At 24.3% G+C, this 26,375-nt stretch overlaps 1 protein-coding gene across 1 annotated transcript in view; it reads left to right on the forward strand.

Moving 5' to 3' along the window:
• Positions 1 to 8,364: 8,364 nt before the first annotated feature.
• LOC113553743 (NADPH oxidase 5) overlaps positions 8,365 to 26,375 on the forward strand; it is a 71,601-nt gene continuing 53,590 nt past the window's right edge. Inside the window, exons 1-2 of the mRNA XM_026957245.1 lie at positions 8,365 to 8,560; positions 13,594 to 13,992. Of these exons, the coding sequence (XP_026813046.1) occupies positions 13,627 to 13,992 (366 nt within the window). The 5' untranslated portion in view covers positions 8,365 to 8,560; positions 13,594 to 13,626. The remainder of the gene's footprint in view (positions 8,561 to 13,593; positions 13,993 to 26,375) is intronic.

A 26,375-nucleotide genomic window follows, 5' to 3' on the forward strand; every position in this document is an offset into this window, starting at 1 on the left:
TATTACAAAAAGAAAATTGTTGATGTTTTACATTTGCCAGGCATCCCCGACGGCTCAGTTTTTTTTTTAAATAATAACAAAACATTATATAACTAATATCGATATTTATCGTTTAAATAATAATAATTTCTTCCAATTTTAACTTAAAATATCTATAAAAAAATAATTCCATTATGAATTACTTATGAAGAATCTTATACTACATTTTTAAAAGTTACTAGTATAAAGAAAAGTTTTTATGCATTTCTAACTACAAAATATTTTGATACCTATTTATTGAGATTTTGACGTACTTCGTATTTTTTTTTTATTTTTTTTTTAATGTAATCAAAAATAATTGTGTCTTAATATTTTTATAAAAATATAACATTAATGATTATATTTGATCTTATACTAAATTTTCAAAAATGTCGACTATACGGATAATTATTTTAATTGATATTTAAAAAAAAAAACTAAAATGTCATGGATATAAGTATAGCTCAAATAAAGTTGAACTATTATATTAAATAGAAAATTATAGTTTATACATTTAGTGAAAACAAGAAATTTTACGCAAATCCAGTATTAATTGACAAAATCGATATTGTTTTTTTGATTTGTAGATACTTGAAATTTTCAACAAATTGTTATTTAATAATTTTTTATATTTGGTATAATTTAAAAAACATTTTTGAACGTTTTGAATTATTTATAGATAATTTAAATTTTCTATGATAAAATATACAACTTCTCCAACTTCAACCATGGTTTGATTAATAATTTCATTCATCTTTTCTATAAATCTCTTAAAAATAATATTAAATAATAAACATTTTTTCACCTTGATAAATAAAAATGTATCAACCCATTTATGTTTTTTTTTATCCTCAGTTGAGATTTCAACAGTCTAACAATTTTTTTCTTCCTCTTTCGATCATATTGTCTTGTAAAATTCCTATTTAAGTATTTAGTTGTTTTAAGGATGGTTCTATGTTAAATAATGAAAATATATACAGGGTGATTCTTTTATCAAACTACATTCATTATTTCAAAATGTATGAAAGTTTTAAAATATATTTTTTGAATAAATTCTAGTCAAGATAAACAACATTTAAAAAAAAAAAATTATATTTTGTATGTTTTTTACTTTTTAATTTCATATTCTGAAATAGAATATTTTTCGGAGTATTTCAATAAATGAAAATCGAAATTCGAACGAGCAGTTATAACTTTATTAGTATTTAGTTTCACTAAATGATATAGAAGACCAATATTTTACGGGATATCCCCATACCACTGCACTTTGTTTACTTGAACTTTAAAAGTTTAAAAAATACTTATAATTCATACACTAATCATCCTAATTTCGACTTCTATAAATAGAAACATATATATTCTGAAAATATTCTGCTTTATAATATGAAATTAAAAATGTATGTTGTTATTTAAAAAAATAATAACTTAAAAAATTATAACGATAAAAAATATAATTTTCTTTTTTTAAATTGTTTTATTTTATTTGAAAATTATGAAAAAATTTTATTTTTAAAAAAGTTAATACATTTTTTGTTAATCACTGTATATATTTATAAAATTCTAATAACAGTAACACTATAAACTGTTATCAATTATCAGAAGTATATTTTTCACTGTTGTACCAAATGTAAAACTTTTCTGTAACTACTCATTTGAATCATGAAATCTATTCTGTACTTATCTTCACTATTGTGCAGATATGTCACTATTTCAGTCGCCATGTTCACAGTTTTTCATATTATCACTTTGTATCTAATATTAATTTTCATCTCTGAAAAAATCGTTGTATGTTGAACGTTGTACGTTATTCGTGAGAAACATAAATTAAAGAATTGCTCAATAATTGCCTTGATTAATACAGATTCAATTTTTCATCCTCGGTTACTTGAGTTATTCTAATTTTCATGAAATTTAATACAATGTTATAAGTTTTAATGTTATATGAATATTTATTGACATTATGAAAATAAACATTTCAAAATATTTTACAAAGATACATAGAATACGAGTAACAAGTGACTTCATAGAATAATATTATATCATCAAATATTCACATATGAGTATATGACTATTATAATTTATTTATTATATATGAACGATATTTCTGCAACTTAGTCACGATTATAGTATTTACGAATACAAAAGTAATATAATAATGTGAAGAATTAAAAATTTTTTTTTAGTTTAAAATTCCATGATTATTTGGTTATAATCGTATCATTATCAATACTTAATATAATTAATATTTTTACATAAATATTAGGTTAGGTATTACCTTAGAAATATTCATAATAGCAATATCCTTTATAACATACTGCGTATAGCGTACATATAAAATTATTACTATGTAATACGTTGCATATGAAATTAGTTGATTATAGTACCAAAATAATTGTCTGTATTTAAATATTTATGTCAAACAAGATATTTTATATAATTTTATAAAAATAAAATAATTATATGAAGTTGAATCTTCCAGTAGGAATTTATTATCTTACTTTAGTAAGCTTACTAGTGTACGGTATTTAGGTAAACTTAAAAAATTAGTATGGTTAAATATTATAATACATAAAATATATTTAATTGTATATTCTAATTTTATATTATTCAAATTTTAAATAAATACTTGAATTTTTAAATTATAATGTTTGAATTTCATAAAAATTACAGCGTATTCAATTTACTATTCATACCTAACTAAATAGTTACGCCTACGTAGACCCACTCAACTACAACACTTTCGATAATTATTCAAACATACATAATACACATTATTATACGTTTATGTTTTCGTTAAATTTTTGTTTGATCTGAATTTGTCTTACATTAGGTAAGCTCATCGTTCTACACATATGGACATTTATTGTGTATACCTACTTGCAATTTTCTTAAATATTTTTCATAATACAAAATTTTTGTTTATACTGTTTCTAGCCTATTATTATATATTTAGTGATTTTCTTTTTTGAATTGTGGATAAACTATTTATTTTTTGTTTTTAATTTTTTATAAAGTAATGTTGAAGAACTGGAAACTAAGTACAAACTGATCCATTGACTCCAAAATAAGTCTTTATAAATCATAAATTCATAAAATATTAACTTGATTTTCTTTAAATTTTTAAACATAAATTTATAGGTAAATTGATTCAAATTCTCACCATACATTTGGAATACCATACTTAATATTAAGTGTTATAAAATACGATTAGCTTAAATAATTCATGCACAAAAATAATGTGTTTTATTAAAATTATTTTTTTTAACGAGTATATTAATATATTTCATTCAAACACTCAGTGAAAATATTAAAAATTATCCTACATAAAGTATTATTTAGTTATTTAACCATTGATAAAGAAGTATTTAAGATTGTCTCTATAGGTGCAAATTACGAAATTACATATACTTTTTTTTTCAACAATTATTACTGAACATCAATAAGAAGTTATATTTTAGTTTGTAATGTCCACTCGTAGACCACGTTTTAAAATTATGATTATTATGTATTTTTGATAATGACAACTAGTAGTTAAAATTATAGTTTTATCGTGATAATAAAATAAATTTCAGTTTAATAAATTAAAAACTCGTATTGAAAAAACAAGAATTTATTCATATAAATAAGATCTATAATTATGTATTACATATTATTATATACTTGTACTGTATGCCCCGTGTTTTATCACAAGTCTCCGGGGGGTTATTTAGTCATAAAATGTGTTTGTACTTGTTTTAATGTTGTAAGAAATTAAAATAGCAATATTATAAATAACAATACCTACCAATAGGTGAAGTAATAAAAATACTTAATCAAACTGGTTAATCATAAAATTAGATTTAGATAATATAGAATTAAGAGTATATATTGGCCGAGAACAAAATTAAAATGCTGATATTAAACAGGACTTTTTTTAATTCTTTAAAATAATTGAAGTATATTATACTAGAAATTAATTATAATGGCATTGATATTTTAATGGACTTGTATAAAAATATATATTTTATTTATTCGAAATAATTAAATGATTATTCTAGCTAATTTCATGGAAAAATTATGAAAAATAATATTCCTGCAACTAGTTATAAATTTAAACGATTATTCATTTCAGATTTTTTGCTTTGATTATTAGTTTTATCATTTTTAAATAATATTTTTTATTTTATTGCAGATACTATTAACAATATTTTACATACAATTTTGAAAAAATATTGAATTAATGCTCTTGTAGACATTAATAAGTTTATGTTCAATATACGTCGATGGACAGAGTTTTTGCTCATTCGTTTATTTACTTTAACAATAAATAACAATCTTTTGATGATTAAAATTGGGTTGTTGTAAATTAAAAATAACTTTATAAATTAATAGTAACACTTGAGAATTGCAAATAAGTATATTTTGCCTTCGTAGTGATTGTTTGCCTTATACATTTTTTTTTATTTATAATGTTTACTAAAATTAAATTTTTCCATTGCGACCACCTACCTTAATTTATATTCTTTTTCTTTTATTTTAGTTATCTTGTATATAATGTTTACTTGACTATCTTAAGATATTCCTTATTGGTATTTATTTTTTTTTCCATAGGACCTGTAATTTGTGCAGCATCACTTCGCTCCTACCTCATGATGATTACTACCACCCTGACTTCCTGCTCGAGTTTTTAATTCTGCGTCACTCTTTGGCCCAGAGATTCGCTGGGGGCATTCTAGCCTGTATTTGAACAGCTATACTAAACATGATTTTATAATATTTCGCAACCAGAATATTTTTTGAGCCTGGCTAATGGCTGCTCTATTCTAGGCTATCTTTGGCGCCATCAGTGCCCAAACCAGGTACTTTTAAAGTACCTATATTGAGTGTTATACACTTAAATAACTTAAATTCAATGGTTTTTTACGAAATTTTATGTAAACATTTTGTAATTTTAGTTTAAATATTAATATTAAATTCATGCTTTAAGTACATATGTATTATATTATATGGCTATCTGTAGAATAAGTATTAAAAATATATAATAATATTTTTTTAAGAGCTTTTAAAATTACAAAAATATAGACTTTATTGTTAGGAAGATCGAGTACATTAATATAAATTAATATTTTTAATCATTTAAATTTAGTTAGTTGTTATAATATATAAAATTTACATGTTGATATTTTTGCCTTATTATACTGAACTTTGGTTTAATATATTCATAAAACTAGTTAAGAATTTACAGCGTAATTCGTACATAGGCTTTTTTTGATACAAAAATAATTATACTATGAAATAAAATATTCAAATTCATATTATGATTTTCGTGCTTTGAATCCTGATAGGTAATACTAAATGTTTGCAGTATTGTATAAATTTATTATATATATTTTAAAATAAATGTATCAAAGTTCAAGATAGAATAAATAAAAATATTAATATTAATATTGATAAAAAAATTGTACTAAATTTATTATTATTTTCTTGTTTCAATAAAAGTTTTACTTTTTTATTTTTTATTACTTTACTAGTTATCTTTTTACGTATACATTTTTTTTACCATCCCTTTATTAGTGAATATAAAAATATAATAGTATTTTACATATCTTTGTTTTATAAAAATGCTAAAGTTATTTTATCTAAAAATCAACAATATATCTTATTAGTTATTATAAATAATTATACTAATATTTCGTGTATTATGTTATATAAATTTATGTGTGAAAGGAAGAGATTAAATAAAATATTAGATATTTAATTAATTACTGATTAAATTGTTTGTTTAAAAAAGTAAAATTGTATTAATTTGTTAATCAGCTTTATAACTCAAATAGTTAGTAGTTATTGTCTAAGTTTATCATTGAGTTTTAGATGTTGATAAAAAAAAAAAAAACATGCTTTATAAAAAAAACTGACATGTAGAATCCGGTTAGTATTTGTATTACGTGTCTTTCACAGCTCTCAGGCATGTGCTCAGAATCTTTAATATATCCTTTAGATCTTATTATCATTGTATTAAATTTAATGAAAACTTCAATTGTAGTTAATAGGCTATTAAATTCTTATAATGTTTTATTTTTTTAGGATTAATTATCATATTCATGGTTTCCCATTATTAATTAAAGAATAATATTATTTATCAATTATTACAGTAAATCAAAAAAATAAAATAAAATACAATTATTATGTTTTTTGTATTTTATTTGTTAGATACTTAAATAATAAGTATTAAATAGTATAATATCTAGATAACTAATCTAAATAACTTTAAAACTGCTATAATAATCGATTTCCATTATATTACATCACCAATTTAATTAATTGTATTTAAATTATTGTGTATATTTCATAATATCGTATTAATTGAAGTAAATATTATTATATATATATATTTTATTACTTTTTAATATAATATATATAAACGTCTATTCATTTTACTCTTAATTGCTAGAAAATTGATTATTTATAATACCTAGTTTAATACACTTTTTTAAGTATATTTTATGAATATTATGTACTATTAATTGTACGTAATACCTATTATATAATTAATATTGTGCACCAGATACACATAAATAAATCATAAATGTTTTGAAGAGTCAACTATTAATTAAAACTACCTTTACAGTATTTCTTAAAGCGTTAATTGTTGAAATAGTAGTTATACAACTGTTAGATAGGTATATTCAATGTATACTAAAAAATAACAAGTATTTCTAGAAGCTAAGTTAGAAAAAATTAACAATCAAAACACGCGCAAAAAATTCCACTTAATTGGATTTGTACTTGTATTTTTAATTAGAACCTTTGAAATAGCAATAATATTATGAATCAGTTTCATTGGTAAACTAGGATAATAATCTGACATATACATTTTATTCATCATATAATCCACATTCCTTAAGAAATTATTTTAACAAGAAAGACTTCTGTCAACAAGTCAAAACATTTTTAATTTAACTGACAATATTCATAATAAGTACCTATAATAAATACATTTTTAAATACCTATTTATTATTTAATTATATACTTATACATTAGGTACATAACAATATTGTACAACATAATATTATACTTTTATTGATCTAAAACAATTGTTTACATTACTATTAAAACCACAAATACCAAAGATTAGATAAATTTACAAACAAACTAAATTGTATTACCATTTTTTGTGCAGTGTATTTAATTATTTTTGTTGTTTTATCGTAATAGTTTTCTTGATTAATCTAAATGTGATTCATAATACATACGCTATGACTTCGATTTTCGCTACTCAACGACATTATAGGTAATACATGTTAGGTTTTTTTTCCGGTGGATATAAAAAAATAAAACCACACACGTATATAGTATGTGTATCAAACATCGATGGCTTCTCGTTTCCCGTGGTATACTTTATGAACCTACGGATCGTATTAACATGTGGTTTTGTCCGTTTGTGGAACTGGCCACCACTATCATCGTTCAACCGGAATCTCAAAAACCTTCTAACTTGTTGTCACCAAGTGTCAATTAATGTGTATAGTAACTATTTTTAAATTAATTGATACGTTTTTGTGGTCCTATATAATTACTATTAATTCTACTCACAATAATTAAAATAGCCAAAATATGTAATTTATACTATAGTAAATAATTATAATATTATACGTCTTGTATAAACAAATTTAAGGGTTTGTTGACTTGAATAAACATAAAAATACGTCGTCGAACTACTTGTTAAAAATAGTTTGGTGCTTTTAAAATATATTCATATTTTTATGATCAATACTTATTGTGTATTAATAAGCTAATTTATAAATTTATCTGATTATAAAAATGATAAATATATAAAACATCAATTTAAAATATTAATTGTTATGTATACATATGAAAATAGCATTTTTAATAAATTATTACTCAAAATTTTTTTCTTTTTTATACAATATATTCTTATTCAAAATATTGTTATTCATATAAATCGTTCATACTTATATGTATTGATTTGAGAGCAGTTAACAAACATAATATTATTCTATAATGTCTAGTTATATCATTAGTTGCGGCTTGTAGATCATTATATAGGAAAATATTAACGAAACGGGCGTTATCAAAGGCCTGATTGGTCAGTTCTTGTAAGTAAAATTACCTTGAGTTGTCATAATTTCCACTAAAATCCTTGTGCATTGGTATTTTATTAGTTAAATGTATCGCTGTTACACATTAGATAGTCACCATGTGTATCGTATTCAAATGGGCAGTGTTAGGTAAGTATAAGATAATACAAACAAGGGAAGGGGCAGAGAGAGGAACGGATACCGCCTTGTTGCGGGATGCTGGGTATCTAGAAGACGAGTTTTAAACCTCCAGTTACCAATTGTCGGCTCCGGTCACCCGACACGCAAAATAACACGAGTTCGTCTAGTTTATCGGTTTACTTTCAGTTTCGGGAAATTAACAGTTACGTTTTTTTGATTTTAATTGTCTTGGTGCGAATTTATTTCGGTATTTTTCTGTGCTGTTGTTTGTTACGAGTTTTTCTAACGATATTATTATATTGAATGAAAATAAAATATTTAGGTAAGTTAAATTAATTTCGCCTGATATAAAAATCGAAATAAATGGATTTATTTATTTTTTTACTGAAAAATTATCAAAATTATAAAATAATTAAACTAGGAGTATATTAAAATAAATAAATATATATTATAATAGAGTATATTTATATATCCTTATAGTATTAATAACCGTTATAAGATATTAAAAAACTATTCTAAATAAGGTGATCATAAATTGTTAATTATTAAATTATAAATATTAAAAATAATGACAAGTTTTTAATTGATAAATTAATTTAATCTTGATTTCTTTATATATTTACAATATCACTCACAAAGTTATTTGTATATATTATTGTTTTAAGCTATATTGATTAAATGAATAATATAATTATCCTTAAATCATTATGTTAATTTATTTATTTTTAATATCATAATAATAATAGTAGTTTAAAAAAAATAATAAAATTAAGTTGAGATTTTTAGTGTTTTATTTGGTTTGTGGACACCATTTCACAAAAAAAACAATGTATCTTCAATATATTCTTTGTTTATTATAGCACTATATAACTGAAATTACGTATTGCTATTTTATTATTGATTAATTTGAGAAAATATAAGTTTGATATTATAATATATAACACTGCAGCAATAAATACTAAAATCGGTAATATAATTATGTGCATTATAAGATATCTCAATAACTATATTTATCACTGGGTACTACTATTTAGGTGTAACTATTTTGGTTTAAAAACTTATATTTTCTTAAACATTAACTGTTATATTTTATATTTTTCAATTAGATTTATATACAATTATTTCGAACTTTATTTTATTATTACAAAAATTGCAAGTAATTTAAAAATATGTGCATAGTATAGCCATGTGTATAATATAATTATGTACGCAGCATTTAATATATTATACGAGTATATACATATATTGTTGCATATTTTCTATACTTAAATCTATGAAATTATTGATTAAAACTTAAAAACAATATTTAATTGTTTTAAATTACTAATAACTATATAATTACTAATTACTATATAATTTCATAATTTCACCTATTAAATAATGAAATACGAAAAATACTTTTGTTAACATAATTGTATGTGATATTGTTTATTGTTGATTAATAACGGACTAGGCCCAATAGCACAGAATTATAATGTACTTATCTATATGGTACAATTTTACTGCCCTCGAGTTGTTTGAATATTCGGTCAGACGTCTTTTGAAACGTGATGACGTTATGTAAAAAGAAACCATTTTTAAAAATCATACACCGCATTCTCTATAGTAATATAGCCAATAGGTACCAATAATCATACTTGTTATTTCTATTGTTTGACAGTAAAATATCGTTTGGAAAATATAAAGATATCCATAACATCTCAATCAATAATCTTTGACAAATATATACATAACTATTGAGAAATATTACTCATAACGTAAAATAATAACCGTATGTAGATCCAGTTTTCGATTTGTACGATTTCTGTTTTACTTGGCATAAATTATACCTCCGGCTATTTGCGCGAAAATTAATAACTAACGATATATCTTTCTATCTATTTTTTCTGTTATTCATTATTATTATTTTTATACAGTTAGAGAAATAATGATATGATTGATTATAAAATCTGTTCGATGAAAGACTGTAAAAAAAATATATATCACACAATATTATATGAAACAAAAAAATACTTCTGCAGCTCTATCAGTTCTGATACTGTAGCAGAGTGCTGACCTAAGGTAATATATTCAATTTAAAATGTGTATTATTTTGACACAATGTCAAATGTCTAATTATGAATATCAGAATATCATTAACAAGCACAAAATTTCGATAGTTAATTATAATAAATATACTTATAATGTGTAATTTTATTGATTTTTTGATTTATAAAGATATATTATTATAATCGAACTTGATCGGTCTAGCGTCGGCGGGTTACAACGGCATCAGCAGTCGGACTTGTGGTTTTTTTTAAATTGCTTATTTAGTCGGTCACGACAAAATAACGTGGTCATGTGTAAACATAGCCAACATGTCTGGATACATAATATTTACGTACCTGTCTGTTTCATGTTTATTTTTTTCATATAAATATGTAATATTATGATTATAATTGTACAGCTTATTAATGATTCATATACGAATGCGACTCTCTGAAAGAACAAATAGGGCTAATTTGTCCACATAGCGAACCGCACAAACAAATTGTATATTCAACTGGTTTATCAATTGGTTTTGTGTGAAATAAAATCATAAAAACAGCTTGGTTATAAAAAATGAAAAATATGAAAAATATAAGCAGTTATTTTATAGCATGGAACTGTAGGTATATATATGTAAATTATATGGCGTTACCATGCGACGCGATGCAACCATGAGTTAGTAGAAAAATCTAAAATAAAGTATGGGTACTAGTAACTACCAAATATATTTTTACTTTTAAAATTGATTACACAATCGTATAGTATGCATAATAACTGTACATATTACTCTTTTTGAATTTGATTTCTATTTACTAAAAATCCCAAAGTATAATATAATTATATAATTAAATATATGTATAATTATGTATACTATAATAATAAATTTATATTACATACGTATACATAATATGTTTAGGTGCATGAAAAAAAGTAATACTTATTTTAAAATTTATATTTTTAATAAAAAATTGTCTTTACTAATATTGTGAGTATAAAAACTATGTGTAATACTGATCATACATAATAATATATTTTAGTAAATCTCAACCAAATAATTAAATTCTGCTAACTGTAATATGCTCTGAAAACAAAAGTAATTTATTTTTATTTTAAATATTGATTGTTATTCAATTTTTTTAAATCGATATAATATATATATATATATACATAGCGTTTGTATTATTATTGGCACCGAGTAACCGAATAATTCATAGTATTATGTGAAAATTGTATTTTATTATTATTATTATTATTATTTAGTTATAATATGTGTCCATGCATTTATGTATACATAGAATAATATAGAAATATTTATAAATTTAATTTATTTGTAGGAGTTAAATTTAATATGCATAAGTGAAATTGTAATATTGGTAATAGCTACCAGTATATGTAAACGAACTAGTATCGTTAGTTGTCAGATGCTGTTTTCTTATATTATAAAATATACAAATTTTGTTTTACAAGGAAAACGTTTTAAAACTGTTCTACGTCACTGATTTTAAATATTACAATCTCTATAAAATCTACTGTAAACTTATTACTGTTTGTTGTTTAAGTGTATTTAAAAAAAAATCAACTTCACTTATAAAATAAATTTTTGTATTTATATAAAGTGAGGGTTATTTTTGATTAAAAAATAGGAGCCTATCACAAAATATATTTAGATAATTTTTTTGTAGGACATGAAGATAATGTTATGATGTTTTATAAAATAGCTAAAGGTCGATGATAATAATTTATCATTAAACATTTACAAGTGAAATTACTAACGGAATGTTAGATTTATCTTAATTTTTAACCTATTTTTGAATCATTATTTAATATTTATAATTTAAATCAGTTTTAAGTAAATACATTTTTTATAAATTAAAAAAATAGGCAGGTAATAGGTATATAACTAATTTATTGTTAATAGTTGACAAAACCATCTACTTAAAAATCATTTTTATAAGAAACTTGAAATTGAAAAAGATTATGGAATGTATAATATAGCTATTAAATATATTTATTTTTAATTTTGGTTTAATTTATAAATTTAATTATTCTGAAGTACTTATTATTTTTCATCTCAATTTTGAAATGAATAGAAAAAAATTATAGCTTTAAAACTTGTCTTGAAACGTTTGATATTATAATATTAGATTTTAAATTTCTTTTGAGTCTGAAGATATAAAATTTATGTCATACGTCAATCTCAGCACAAGCATTTATTTTTAGCGTCATTATTTACTCTAAATGTAAGTGCCAGTGATTCGTGACTCGTGTGACTACAATACAAACGTTTATCTTTTTTGAGACTTATGGTCGGCCGCTTAAGACACGACATCGTTTTTGACCTGAAAAAAACACGTATGCTAGTGCAAACTAACCGAACTGATTTTATTACGACGACGGTATCGATAAAGTACACCGTTTTAATCGTCGATCAATCAACATTATAAATAATAATAATACTGACTGACCGACCGACTGCTGTGCCGTTTTGGAAACCGTATAAAAGATCAATCTGACAGCGAAATGATGTGTATGTTTGTTTGAACAATGTAAATAGAAAAAAAATCGATTGGGCGGGCTACTCACGAAATCCTAACCGGTCATCGGGTATTAAGAATTGATATACGCACCCAGTAACATACTGTTTGGTTCTGAAAACGTTGGTGCTAAATCATAATTGATGATAAATGAATGTAATAAACATACTTCATCTCAAAATAAAACGATTTCAATGTAATTTACAAATAAATGTGATAAAATATTTAAAAAATATAATTTATTTTAAGTGTTTGTATATAGTATGTTTAATGTATATAGATATTTATTATAAAGAGTATATGAGTATAAAACAGCCTTATACAATTTTTATGAACGCTAAATAAAAAAATACGTGTAACTTTTAACAAGTTTAAATCATAATAACCTTAGATTAATTAGTTAATAAAAACTATAATTTATTTAACTGATTTTTTTTGTATTCTATTTAAGTATATATAATATAGCCTAAATAATTTATTTTGATGAATAATAAGTTTAAAAAAAATAAATCTATATAATTTTTACTACAGTTTAGTCGTGATAACTCGAAGTTGAAGGGAGATATAAATTCACTTCAAGATATCTAATTCGAATTTATATTAATTTGTATTTCTAGGGGAATAAAAAAAGATTCGAGTTGTCAAGTTTTTTTGAGTTATCGCAACTCAAATGTATTACCTAAAACTCAAAAAAAAGTGTTACGTAACATTATAAATGAACTTCATTCCAATAAACATGTTTTACTAATTTAATTATATGCTGATATAAATATTGTTTAAATTTACGTTTCAGACATGCATAGGTACTGACAACTATAACAGAGTCATGGAACAGCAAAACTCTGTACGTGGTGACGACGACACGGCTACCAGGCGTAAGTCATTGGGTCGGCTTAAAGACATGTCCGTCGCGTGGGATATAGACCCGCATGGGGACAAGTATTCGCGCAACGATGACACAGAACCATGTTGTCCAAGTGGTCGAACCATTAACGAACAGCGGACTTCGGTAGATGATCTGGTAGACGTGGAACTAACGCGGAAACCACCAAATATGTCTGCTATGGAAATGGAGAGCATTAAAGAACGAGAGAGGGCGTCAATGTTAAGAAAGTGTGCTCAACATTTGGAGTTGGAGAGTGTAAACGGAAAGTACAGCAGAGAAAACTTTAAACGTGGAATACTCAATAAGGTAAGTCTATTTTATTTTTTTAAATTCATACTAAAGGAATATAACTCTTAATACTTGATAACTCAAATTTATATTAGATAAAATTCGTCATAGATCTAAAAAAAAATTTTAAATCCTGTTAAGTATCCTAAACATTTTAAGTACTACGTAATAATACTAGTTTATTTTTATCCCTTCAACGATAAATGTGTAGTCTTAATAACTAAAAAATATTTTTTCTCTCAAACTTTAGAATAATCGAAATTCTTTCGTAGTTTAATGTCATACTACTTGATGATATCTATAAATATTCTACGTGACTTTATTGGTCACGCGAACATTTATTTGGAACTTAAATTTATTTCATGCTATCCCTTGTAATTGAATACGTTAATTTTTAGCTCCTCTGTAATTGATGATATTAGAGGTAACTACACATATCGGAAATACCCAAAATAAGCAGGCATGTGTTGTTAGATCAAGTGACCTAGGGAGCGAAGTGAAAAGCATCAAATGATTCATTTCAATAACCCTGTAAACTCGTAATAGCGATATCTCTCAATTAAATATTTAAGACGAATGACGATATTTTTCTATGGATAGCGTGAATGTTTTAGACACAGTTCAATCCATAATCGAGGTTATTATTAATTTCGTAATTTTGAATTATTATTGCATAGTTTACTTATTAGTATTGTTTAGGTTACCATCATGAAATTCAGTAAATATTATTACCGAAGGATGAAAACTAGGGTAACTGGTACTTTGCAAATATTTAGATGATATACCGCATGTGTCTGAGTATAATTAAATTTTAAATTATAATGCGTAATACTAAATATTTTGTACTTATAAGTTAATGAAACATATTATAGAAAGTAATTATTATTTTTTTATTTAAATAGTAAGCTAAACGTCATTAATCTAATTTTTTAGTTTACTTTATAATATGACATTAGAAAAATTAAGTTAATAACATGGTATTATAAATCCCTATAAATTTGAAATCTTAAATTCTTAATTAATTAAATAAATTTTTGTTAGCTGTATATATTTTAATTTTTTATATGAGTACGTAAACATTGCTGTACTTAAAATATACAATATATCTATAGTAGAAACAAATATGACTGACTATCGAATTTTTTAATAATTTATTAAAATTCACAAGAGTCTTACTGGTTTTGTGTTGTTAAATTTAAATAATATATTTAAGAAAAAATAAACTGCGTTTTATTTGACTGCGTAGTCTACTATATAGCTGTTTGAAACCGTGTCACGAGCCAAAACATTCCTCGGCCCGGCGGCGATGTGTTGGACACCTATACCTAGTGATTATCAAGACGCGATTGCGTTAATACTATAGGTGTTATAACATTCGACATAGATGCTGCACGTGTTTCGTTTAATAAGTCGGGCTAGTAGGGGGTGGATGGATATGAAAATAATGTAATAAATAAAAGTTGTCAGACAGTTTCATTTACATATAAGGTGAATCGCACTCATCGAAAAAATAACGTTCATGAAAACGTGAAACCATTAAAGCTCGCGGTCGATGTTGATGACAGTTTTATTATATGATTTGAGAAAACTTGTCGGGAGGGTGAATGATGATGATAGTAGTGGTAGCAGTATATATGTGTGTGTGAGAGGGATAGAAACGAAACATGACACGCATTATAGACACGTCAAACAACTTATGTTGTGTAGAAAATACATAGATGGCATCGTTCGAGATGGGAAAAAAATAATAACTTACAAATAACAATGATATACGTGAACGAACAATTAAACATATATTAACTTGTCATGGCTAGTTCCGACGTTTATGTATACAATTGCAAGCAAACCTAGAACTATTATTATTATATTTATTGCTTATGCCTCCTCCGCTGCTTAGCCGTAAAACAAAGTCGCAGGCGTATTGATAGTTTTCTCCAACCCAAAACGCAATCGACTTTCAGTCGTATTATGATATGTAACAATAAAATATAAAATCAAGACTATTTGACGTATACATTGTGTGTTGATAAAATATGGTATTTCCGTGAATAATCTAGCACATAAACTGCAATAATGAGCGACGGATTTACTGGTACATATTTTTTAAATATTTTTTGTATAGTCCGAATAATCAGCAATTTTTTTTTGTGACATAAAAAAAAGAGAAATTAAAGATTTTTTTATTAAGTTTTTAGTGTAGATATTAATAATATTTGATGAGCTTATATACTTATCTATTTTACTTCTGTTTGATTAATTATATAAAAATATAACTTTATTATTTATCTATTAATTGCCACTTTTCATCAAATCATTCGTATATTAATTTAAACATATATCATATTATAATAGTATTAGTTAGTATATTTAACTATTTTATTTGTTATCTATATTGAAATCATTATTTGCAACAAATATTTTATGTTAAGAGATCCTATACTATCATTGCCTTTTTAATGTATGAAATCATCTGTTGTCTAGTATTTTTTATTTTTTTACACCTTTTCTTGTCGCCCATAAGTAGATTGCATGTTTGAACTTATTTGAGGTAATATTATATTATTATTTATAGGTTTTTAAGTGCATTAAAATTGTATGCTGAATTTATTTAATTATTTTACAACGCCCAAATAATCGTGTTTTCACTACACCATACGTACTTTTATAAATGAGAATAAAATATTGCTATTTATTTTTATATATTTTAATACTATAATACTTAGTATACCTATAACTAAAAATATTATAAACAGTGTTATAAACAGCCTTTTGCATTTTATTATGTCATTTAAACACATTAGCGTAAATCGAAATATGTATATACATTATACACGCGTGGAAAAGTTAGAAGTTTCAAGTTAGAACTTCAATTGAATTATAATACAGCTCTAATGGCAATTATAACATTTAGCGTTGATAAAATATCCAACAAATAATATTTGTGAATATTATAAAGATAATATGCACTGGTCGATAAATTTGCTAGTGCCGGCGGCGGAGCAGATCATCAGACGAATATGGATCGACATGCATCGTATCTGTATGTCTGTGCGAGTGATGGAGGGGGTATTCGTATCACATAGCTTTTCGACCGAGCTATTGTTTTCGTGTTAACAATTAACAAATCGTGTAACGTATTATAATACCTATTATGATGACACACGGTCACAATGTGAGTGTGAATGTACCTATAGTGCATGTTAACTAGCGATGCGTATACGATGGTCACCCGCGCCCATTCGTATGCATGCAGTTAGAAAGTGGAGAGTAAGTCATTTGTCTGTTGCCGACAAAATGTCGGTGGGTCAAAGGTGACTTGTGTTCGCTAATAACCGCGTCTTCTTCGCGCCAATTCATCTTTCAACCACCAATAAGTACATATTTTTTACAAGCATTACGTGCCTTGGAAAACGTGTTTTAGTAGAAAAGTACTGTATGCACATTGCTCACATTTCCGTCGAACCGACTAGATTATGTATGGTAATAATGATGATTCGAGAAATAAAATTAATTATTTTTAGAAAAGTACGGCGTGATCACTGTGTTATGTTTTTTAAATTTAAACTAGTAGGTATTTTGAAAATTGAACTACTCAGCGATATTGGTATTGCTATTGATTATAAAATAAATATTTATAAATAATTAATGATATTAGTCTTTTATGATAATTTGGAATTTCTGAATAATACTTTTGAAACGATCGTTTTAATATTATATTACTTTCAGTTCTTTACGATAGTTTAAATGGAAAAAATTTATATAATTTTTGTGTTAATTGTGTAGTAATAAAAACAGTTATGTAATAATAAATATTGATACATTCTTATAGATATATAGGACATGGTTACAATATAGATTATGTCTATAAAAACTGAAGTTTTGTATAATTTAGAAGCATCATATTTTATTTAATATGTAGGACGTAGATATATTTAAAAACAATAGAATATTTTGTACTATACATTTGAACATCGTTATGGTTATAAATTGCAGTTTTTATATAGTTATAGATAGCTTAAAGATAAAAATATATTATTAGAAAAAAACCTTCTTTAAGATTATTATTTTTTATTTTTCTATTCTATATACCTGTAACATATAACATTCCTATGGTAACAAATTATTTGATCTGATAATAAATTTACACAACATCATATAATAAATACATTTTTCATGAATTATTAAAATAGCAACGAAAGATCCATGAGTCATTTTTTTATATAGTTATTATTCATTTACTTTATATTTTATTTAATAATTATAAATCAAATGTAATAATGTTATGTGATTTAAAATAGACTTATACAAATATACATTTCAATATAGTTTACAATCGTATGTCTCCATTCACTACAATAATAATCGCTTAATTTTGCTATTTATTATAAATAATAAATATATATAAATAAATGACTATATCCATAATGATAATATATTGCATGGACACTAAGCACGCCTTACTATAATACTTTATAGATAAATAAATGGTGTTTGACAATGGTTATAAATTTATATGGATTACGAAATGTTATTTAAGATTACGTTCAAGTTTATAATATTATTAACTACGATAATGATATTGTCTACGACACCCTTTTTTCGCATTCGCTATATCGTTGAAACCAGTAGCGTATATCTCTGAAAAAGGTGAATCCAGGTTGATTTACTATTCGTATCGCGTATAAAACTTTCGAAACGCTCGTAATTGGACAGTAGCTGTACTTAACACGAACTTGATATTACCATTCGTGTCCCTGTGACTTCAGGGTATTTTACAATGATTAGGTAGTAGAGTTTTGGTGTGTTTTCATATTATTAACTATCGAACGGTTATATTTTGAATAAATTATAGTAACCTTTTTAAAGCACATGTTATATTTTAAACACCTATAATAATGGGTACTTACGTATATAATATTGTTTGAGTACCTAAAAATCTGTTTAAACAATTCCGATAGCTGTAAAATATTAATAAAAAGGAAATACACACAATTTATTTTTTACATACTTGTAATATATAGTAGACTTGACAATTCGAAATTCAAAGGACCGAGCTAAAAATTCGATTTATAGAGGTTTTAGATTTATCGAGTGGAAAAAATAAATAATTCAAATTAAAGAGAGTTGAAAAATTCTGTTAAATACATACTTATTATTTATTATTATTTAATTTATCACAAATCAATTTTGATATCTATAAAAGTATTATATATTATATTTCATTAAAAATGTTATTATTGTTTTTTTTTTTTATGAATTACTGGCCATAATCTGGTTCATAGCATTTTTCAACGAGCAACTAATATATTTTGTACTTTACTGAATACATTTTCAGACTGACCATGATATACTAAATTTCAACAACTGTTTGTCTATTGCAGAGGTTTAAAGTAGTGATAAGTGATAAATGATAAATGATACGATAAAAGTAGAAATATCTAATTTAATTAAAAAAATTATTGCTACATTCTGATAAACTACGATAATATCTTATCGGCATCGTTAACCGTTTGATTACGAGTAGATCAATCGAACTATTTTTCTAATTCAATTCAATATCAATTTATTTGAATTTATATACAATAATGAAATTTAAATTATAGCGATTCTATTCTGCCTGAAAAAAATCGAATTTCAGAATGTCTCTCACCGTTGAACATTTAGAATTAACAAAGGAACCACATTAGTTTTCTTTGAATCATATAAGTTTTCTCATGGGACCAAATGTTTATTTTGAATTATTGAATAAATAGATATATTATTCAATTTTAAGTGAATTACAAATTAAAAAAATTAAAGAAACTATAGTATACTTTAATAATGAATTAACTTTTTACTATATATAGTAACTCATATAATACCATAAAGAAAAGAAATATGATTGAAAAATATCCATACTATTATAATATTTTTAAATTAAGTTTACCTTAAAAAAATGTAGTATCTATTTAACATTTTAGAATTTTTAAACTTTATTTTGTGTAATGTATGCTCAATATTTGTAACAATAATATAAATGAAATAATTAAAGTCAAAGTTATTAACACTGGAGTAGATAAGTTCGTGAAAATCAATTTTTACGTTAGTTTAATTTTCGTATTATGTAGAAAGTTATTTTGAATATTATAAAAAATAAAGAAAGTTGTGTAAGTGTATCACCTGGTCTGCATCAAAATATTACCTTTTAGTTGAACAAGTGTAATAATTAACGTCATCTCACTAGACACTTTTGCCGATCCAGCAATATTATTCGTCGGCAGAAACTGTGTTATTATAGTGCAATAATGGTTATAAACGGGTCTAAGTGTATTATGTATAACGTATATATATATATATATGTATAGAGTATACGTATTTACTAAACTATACTACGCATGTTGCGTGTACTCTTTCTCGTTATGCAAATACGAATGTCCAACTTTGGGTATACATTATTTTCAACGATGAATTCGATAATTAGAGCGAGCTGAGCATATGTGTAATATGTGAATGTCATAAACTTTATAAGAATTAAAACTTAACATGATTCCATAATCAAAATATTTAATAAAAAATGTATCTATATAATTGAATACGTTAAATGCTTTATTATAGAAATAAATAACAACAATTGTTATTGCGATTATTTAATCTGTATGTAAGATTAACTATAATAATATTAATTGTAAACGTGTAGTTACACCAGTTTAAAAATATTTCTATTACATTTTTATTGTTTAAAACAATTTATTGTATCTTGATAAATTGATACTTTTGGATATTCAAATCTCAAGAGGCAAATAACTGCGTTAGTTGGAGAGTTCATAAATCTACTAAACCTGTCATTCCCAGACAGAATACTCGGCACTAGATCTAATTACCTAGTGAAATTCCACGTCTCCCATTGTTTGCAAATGGACCACCGCTCTCGATGAATTAAAATCGCTCGCCGCAGCAATTCCGGATATGTGTATGAAAAAATAATATAAAACAAAAGCATTTCCATTTCACATCGCCGTTTATCTCGAGGGCCCCGTTATGTTCTTATTACCGACCTCCTGACATAATGTTATCCGTGGTTTTAATGATGTTAAATCAATGTCACTGATTTTCCCTCAGATATGTACTTCTTCCTATTTTTTTTTTATTATTCATGATTCAGTTCATTAAGCCCAGGCGTATGAGTGATATTATACAACGATAATAATATAATATTTTTCTGGACACACCTTATCATCTTTATCACGTCTTACTGGTATATCAATAACAATTATATATTCCTCAAATAAAATACACAGATGTTTGATCAAAAATTGAAAAAATCTTGTCTTAAAAAATACAATCTTCACTTCTTGACCCGTAAAAATATTCTATAATTAACAATTAAAATTATTGAAAAGTGTGATTAAATCATTAAGTTAATATCATCAATATACTAAACTAATAAGAATCGTTAAGAAAAATACTCAAACGTTTAAAATAATTTAGAAACGTATTAGTAGACGTGTGAATAACGTATTTTATAATCCTTTGACAGTTTCAATTAAAAGTCACAATATAAGTATCTTTTAATTAATATTTTATAACATTGTCATAAATTCATAAATGTTATATAATTTTTTTTATTCCATTTTACTACTATATGATGTTAATGATAAATTAATAAAAATATGAATCTAATCGTATGTCTACTAGAGTGAATCGTTATCCACACTCTACTATGATACATATTTAATTGTACACAATACTTAACGTTGATAATATTATTAGGTATTCACAAGTAGATATCTCCTTTTATTAGTATTAAGAATATAATTTATATTTTATTTGTTTGTAATTATTAAAATTTATTTCATTAAATATATAATTTAATATATTTTTTATTGTGCGATATACCAGAGCTTATTAAGGTTAAATTAAGAATATTCATCGCTGAAGTAAGGCTTAAAATATGATAGGTGCATATCGTATAACATAATATTAGGTAAATAATGGTATACATAATATGTGTTATTTGTTATTTGTTCATAATCATTGTACTATCCTTGACGTAATAATTATATACACAGTTTTCACCAAATATATTTTTAACTATGATCAAACTGCACGAATAGTTTTAAACACAATAATTCTTTCAAAATTTTGTTTGCTTAAGCACCCGCTGAAATGCCTATACAGACATTTAAATTATTAATGGTGATGTAACGCACTTGTAGTACGATAAAGATCACTATTCACTATATAGCATCATTCGGATATTATAAATTATAATATAGCATCGATCACTGCATACCTATAAAATACGATTTGTTTTCATCAAACGATTAGTTTTACACGTGTAGGTAACTTTAATAACGAGATAAATTAACTAGCCTAAGACATATTGCCCAATTAACTGTTTCGTGGTGGGGGTCATACGTTATTTCAAACACGCCCCTAAATGACGCCATTCGCACCTTCTAACCCCTTGTTACGGATATTTTTGATTTAACGCATTCGTGATGTTATTATAATTCGTTTATATGATCACGCGTGTAAGAAAAGCAATCTTTCTTTTAATTTTTTTTTTCTACAAGAGGTCCTTGATCGCAACAATGTGACGAGCCCGATGACCGTTTCGTGCAGCGTTGTACATGGCAATAAATAATATATCGGTTATGCCCCACTATATAATAGTAAGTAATGAGTCGAAAAACACACGATCACGACTCGGTCGCTACACGAAGTTCATGTCGAGTCGGGTAAAATGTTGTGTTCTTGGACACCCTTGATTCTCGCCTAGATTATCACGGTGTATATTATAACATATAATAATAATGTGTGTTTCTTTTTGTCGAGCATCATATGGTGTATAAAAAGTATGGTATAATCCATACATATACTTGACAATCGAAAATAATTAAATAATAGTATTATTGTCTAAAAATATGTTAATTATTATTATTATTTATTTATTAAGTTTTGTTTTCATAAACATCTATATAATTATATAAGTGATGAAACCGGGCAGTTGTCAGTTCTTACTCGTGTTTAAACATAACGGCATTTCGTTTGAACTAAGAGGGCTACCGGCGGCGACGGTGGTCGCGCCGTGCCGTCGACAGAAATGATTTATCGGTTAAACCAAGCCAGACGTATGTATGCATAACATAATGTCGTTGAAGGTGAAACACTCGTGTATTTCATCCATTGGCACCCTAGGACCGTCAGCCGTCCTCTTAATTATGTCAGAAATAAATTAAACACAATGTTTTTTTTTTTTACACAATATACGTCTATATACTTTCGAATAACATAATTTCTGTTAGTCAATGAAGTGCATTAATTTCAAGATACATAATTATAAAACAACATACCTACACAGTAACAGTATTATTACTATTTTTAAACACTTAAGTTTTTATAAATTATATTATAAATATTAATATAGGTTATTGTTATAGTGATATTTACCAAACTTATATTTTATTTAATAAATACTTGGTATTTATACTTCCTTGTTTTTTTTTAAATTGTTGACTACACAATATAGTATAGTTCATATTACATATTTTTATGTTCAATATAATACAATAATAATAATAGGTATCACACATTCAGACATTAGTACCTTATAAACTCAACAATGATAATATATTATAATAACTTTTGTTCCCCAAAACATATTGTTCAATTATATAAAAACCATCAGTCTAATAAACCATATTTTAATGACCTTATTGGAGTCTTTGATAAACTCCATTGATATATTTTTAATTATTACACTATAAGATTACAAATATTTATTTTATATTAATTATGAATATCAATTAATTTTTAAATATATTTAATGCATTGATATTAATATAAAATTATACATTTTAAATTGTAAATACGAGTACAATAAAATAAATGTGTAAAATATTAAATTTAAAATATAAGAAAGATTAAGAATTTTAACATGCGTATACTCTGTTTTCAACAAAGTATTTTTGTTTTTTTAAAAATATTTATAATAATTTATATTATTTATTAACTGAATTTAAATATATTAGACTAGAGTTTATAATGCACTTTGTAAGTGTTTATATTTAATTACTAACTGTTAAGTATCAAGTCACAAAAGTAGTTGTTAAGATGTTTATCAAAAGAAATAGGAAGTTAAAAACTGATATAAATTTTACTACGCATAAAATATCTATGATTTCCAAATTAAAGATTTTTAAAAATATTTCACAAAAATCAATAAATATTTTTAAATTTATAAACGTCAAATACTTTATAAATATTTTATCAACATAATATTTATAAGAAAAAAACATTATATAATAATAATATTTTAATTGCCACAAGCCCATAAAACTGATAACTACAGATAGCTCCTAAGCTACAAGGTATGTTTATAATATTACAAATTGAACGTTTATTAAATAATAAATCTGATGGTCCATTTAGCCTAACTAATTTATCCATAGTTGTTTACATACATTATTAAAACGTGTAATAAAAGCCATAATGTTTATTAGTTCTTCGTAATGATAAATTATAGACGCGCTCCGCTCGCTGGTTGATATCTATTTATTAGTTTTTTTTTATTATTAATTAATTAAATTAAGATTAACCTTTTGGATACAAAACGCATATTAAATACGCGTATATTTAATTATTGTTTTTAATATAACACATTATCTCTAGTTCTGTAGATGAGAAATTATATAAAATTAGTAGGATCTTTGTATATTATGTTATTGCTTAATATATTTTACTTATTCTTAGCGTAAAATGTCAAAAATTATAAATATATTTTGAATGTATCTAGATGAGCGATACGATATAAGTTATTAGAGATATTCTCAGTAACGATTCTCACTTTTTATATCAAATTAGTGTATTTGACAAGTATTATTATTTATATTTTTTAAGATATTTTATTGTTAAAATAAAAACGTCTTTTATTAAGTTCTATACATTTGATAAATATTTATCAAAAAATAAAAACAATCATATCTTTTAGATTTAGAAGATTTACCTATTAATAATTATACTAATATTTGATTCAAATTTTATATTATGATTATATTTATAACATTTTAATAATAACATATAAAATATAATATTAATTAACCAAAATAAAAAATAAAAATCCTAAGGGTTTTTAAAAATATATGTTTACCAATCATTATAAACTATTTAATATGCTTACTGGATTATAAGAATATACTATACCAAGTAATATAATTTTACAGAAAATGAATTATCTTTATTTTTTATATATTTCTGATAATATAATAAATAGTATGCAGAAAAACGTAACACTATTAACTAGGTACTTTAATAATATTAAATACTTTTTAATTAATGAACGTTTATTATATCTAGGTGATTATATGTTAATTACATTATATCCTCGACCTAAATTATTATATTTTAAAGCTTAAACATTTCTTTAATAAGTTAAATATTATCATAATTATATTTTTATTTGAATAGCTTATGTATAAATACGAAAGATTCGGTGGAAACTTGAAGAGAGATTTACAATACGATATTGCATAGATAAATAATATTATAATACTCACGTAGTTAATAAACCTTGATTAGCAAAACAAATTAACTTATAATTTAATAAATTGAATACAAATTTAAAGTTTTATATTTTTATACCGTTCTTAATATAATAATTACATTTTATTTGTGTTAAAAATATGAATTAAAAATATATACCTATATATTTATATTATATACATTATACATAGTTTAAATCGTTATCGTTTGTATAGAGATACTTAAATATTAAAATTATGTATATTTTGGCAGGTACCAATTACAATTATTCCAATTATAAAACATATCTATTTTACATGATCATTATAATTAAACGTTAAAACCGTTAACAGTGACCACGTGGCAACGTCTCGTGACGATGAAATACTTTATGTGTGTATTATAAAAATATTGAATCCATTTTTTGATCTTCAATTTAAACCTAAAAATTATTTTTTTTTTTTTTTGAAATAGTATATTGTGCTTATTCGGCACTTTGTTTAAAGAGTAATAAAAAAAGAGAGGAAAAAATTATAGTTATGATTTTCTAGAAACTCGTGCAAGGTTTACAATGTCAGGCGTGAATAATGGTTATGCGGATACCGGTTTTTCGGACTTTGTGGACCACAAAAGATAGGTGATAACGTTTGTGGTCGACAAAGATACCATAATAACAGGTTTTATCATTTTTAATAACTTCCCTCCGGTGTCTAAACCCATAGTATACCTCTGTATATTATAATAATATCTAATACACTAAAACATGCAATATATATATATATATTACAAATTATGTATGTTTGTATACACGTCATTACTTTGTTATACATGCACGTATATGGATTTAGTGGCCACCAAAAATGGACCAACCTGACCCACCACAATAATACGATACAGTG

Source organism: Rhopalosiphum maidis, chromosome 2 (assembly GCF_003676215.2).
Source record: "Rhopalosiphum maidis isolate BTI-1 chromosome 2, ASM367621v3, whole genome shotgun sequence".
In the NCBI taxonomy this organism is placed as follows: Eukaryota; Metazoa; Arthropoda; class Insecta; order Hemiptera; family Aphididae; genus Rhopalosiphum; species Rhopalosiphum maidis.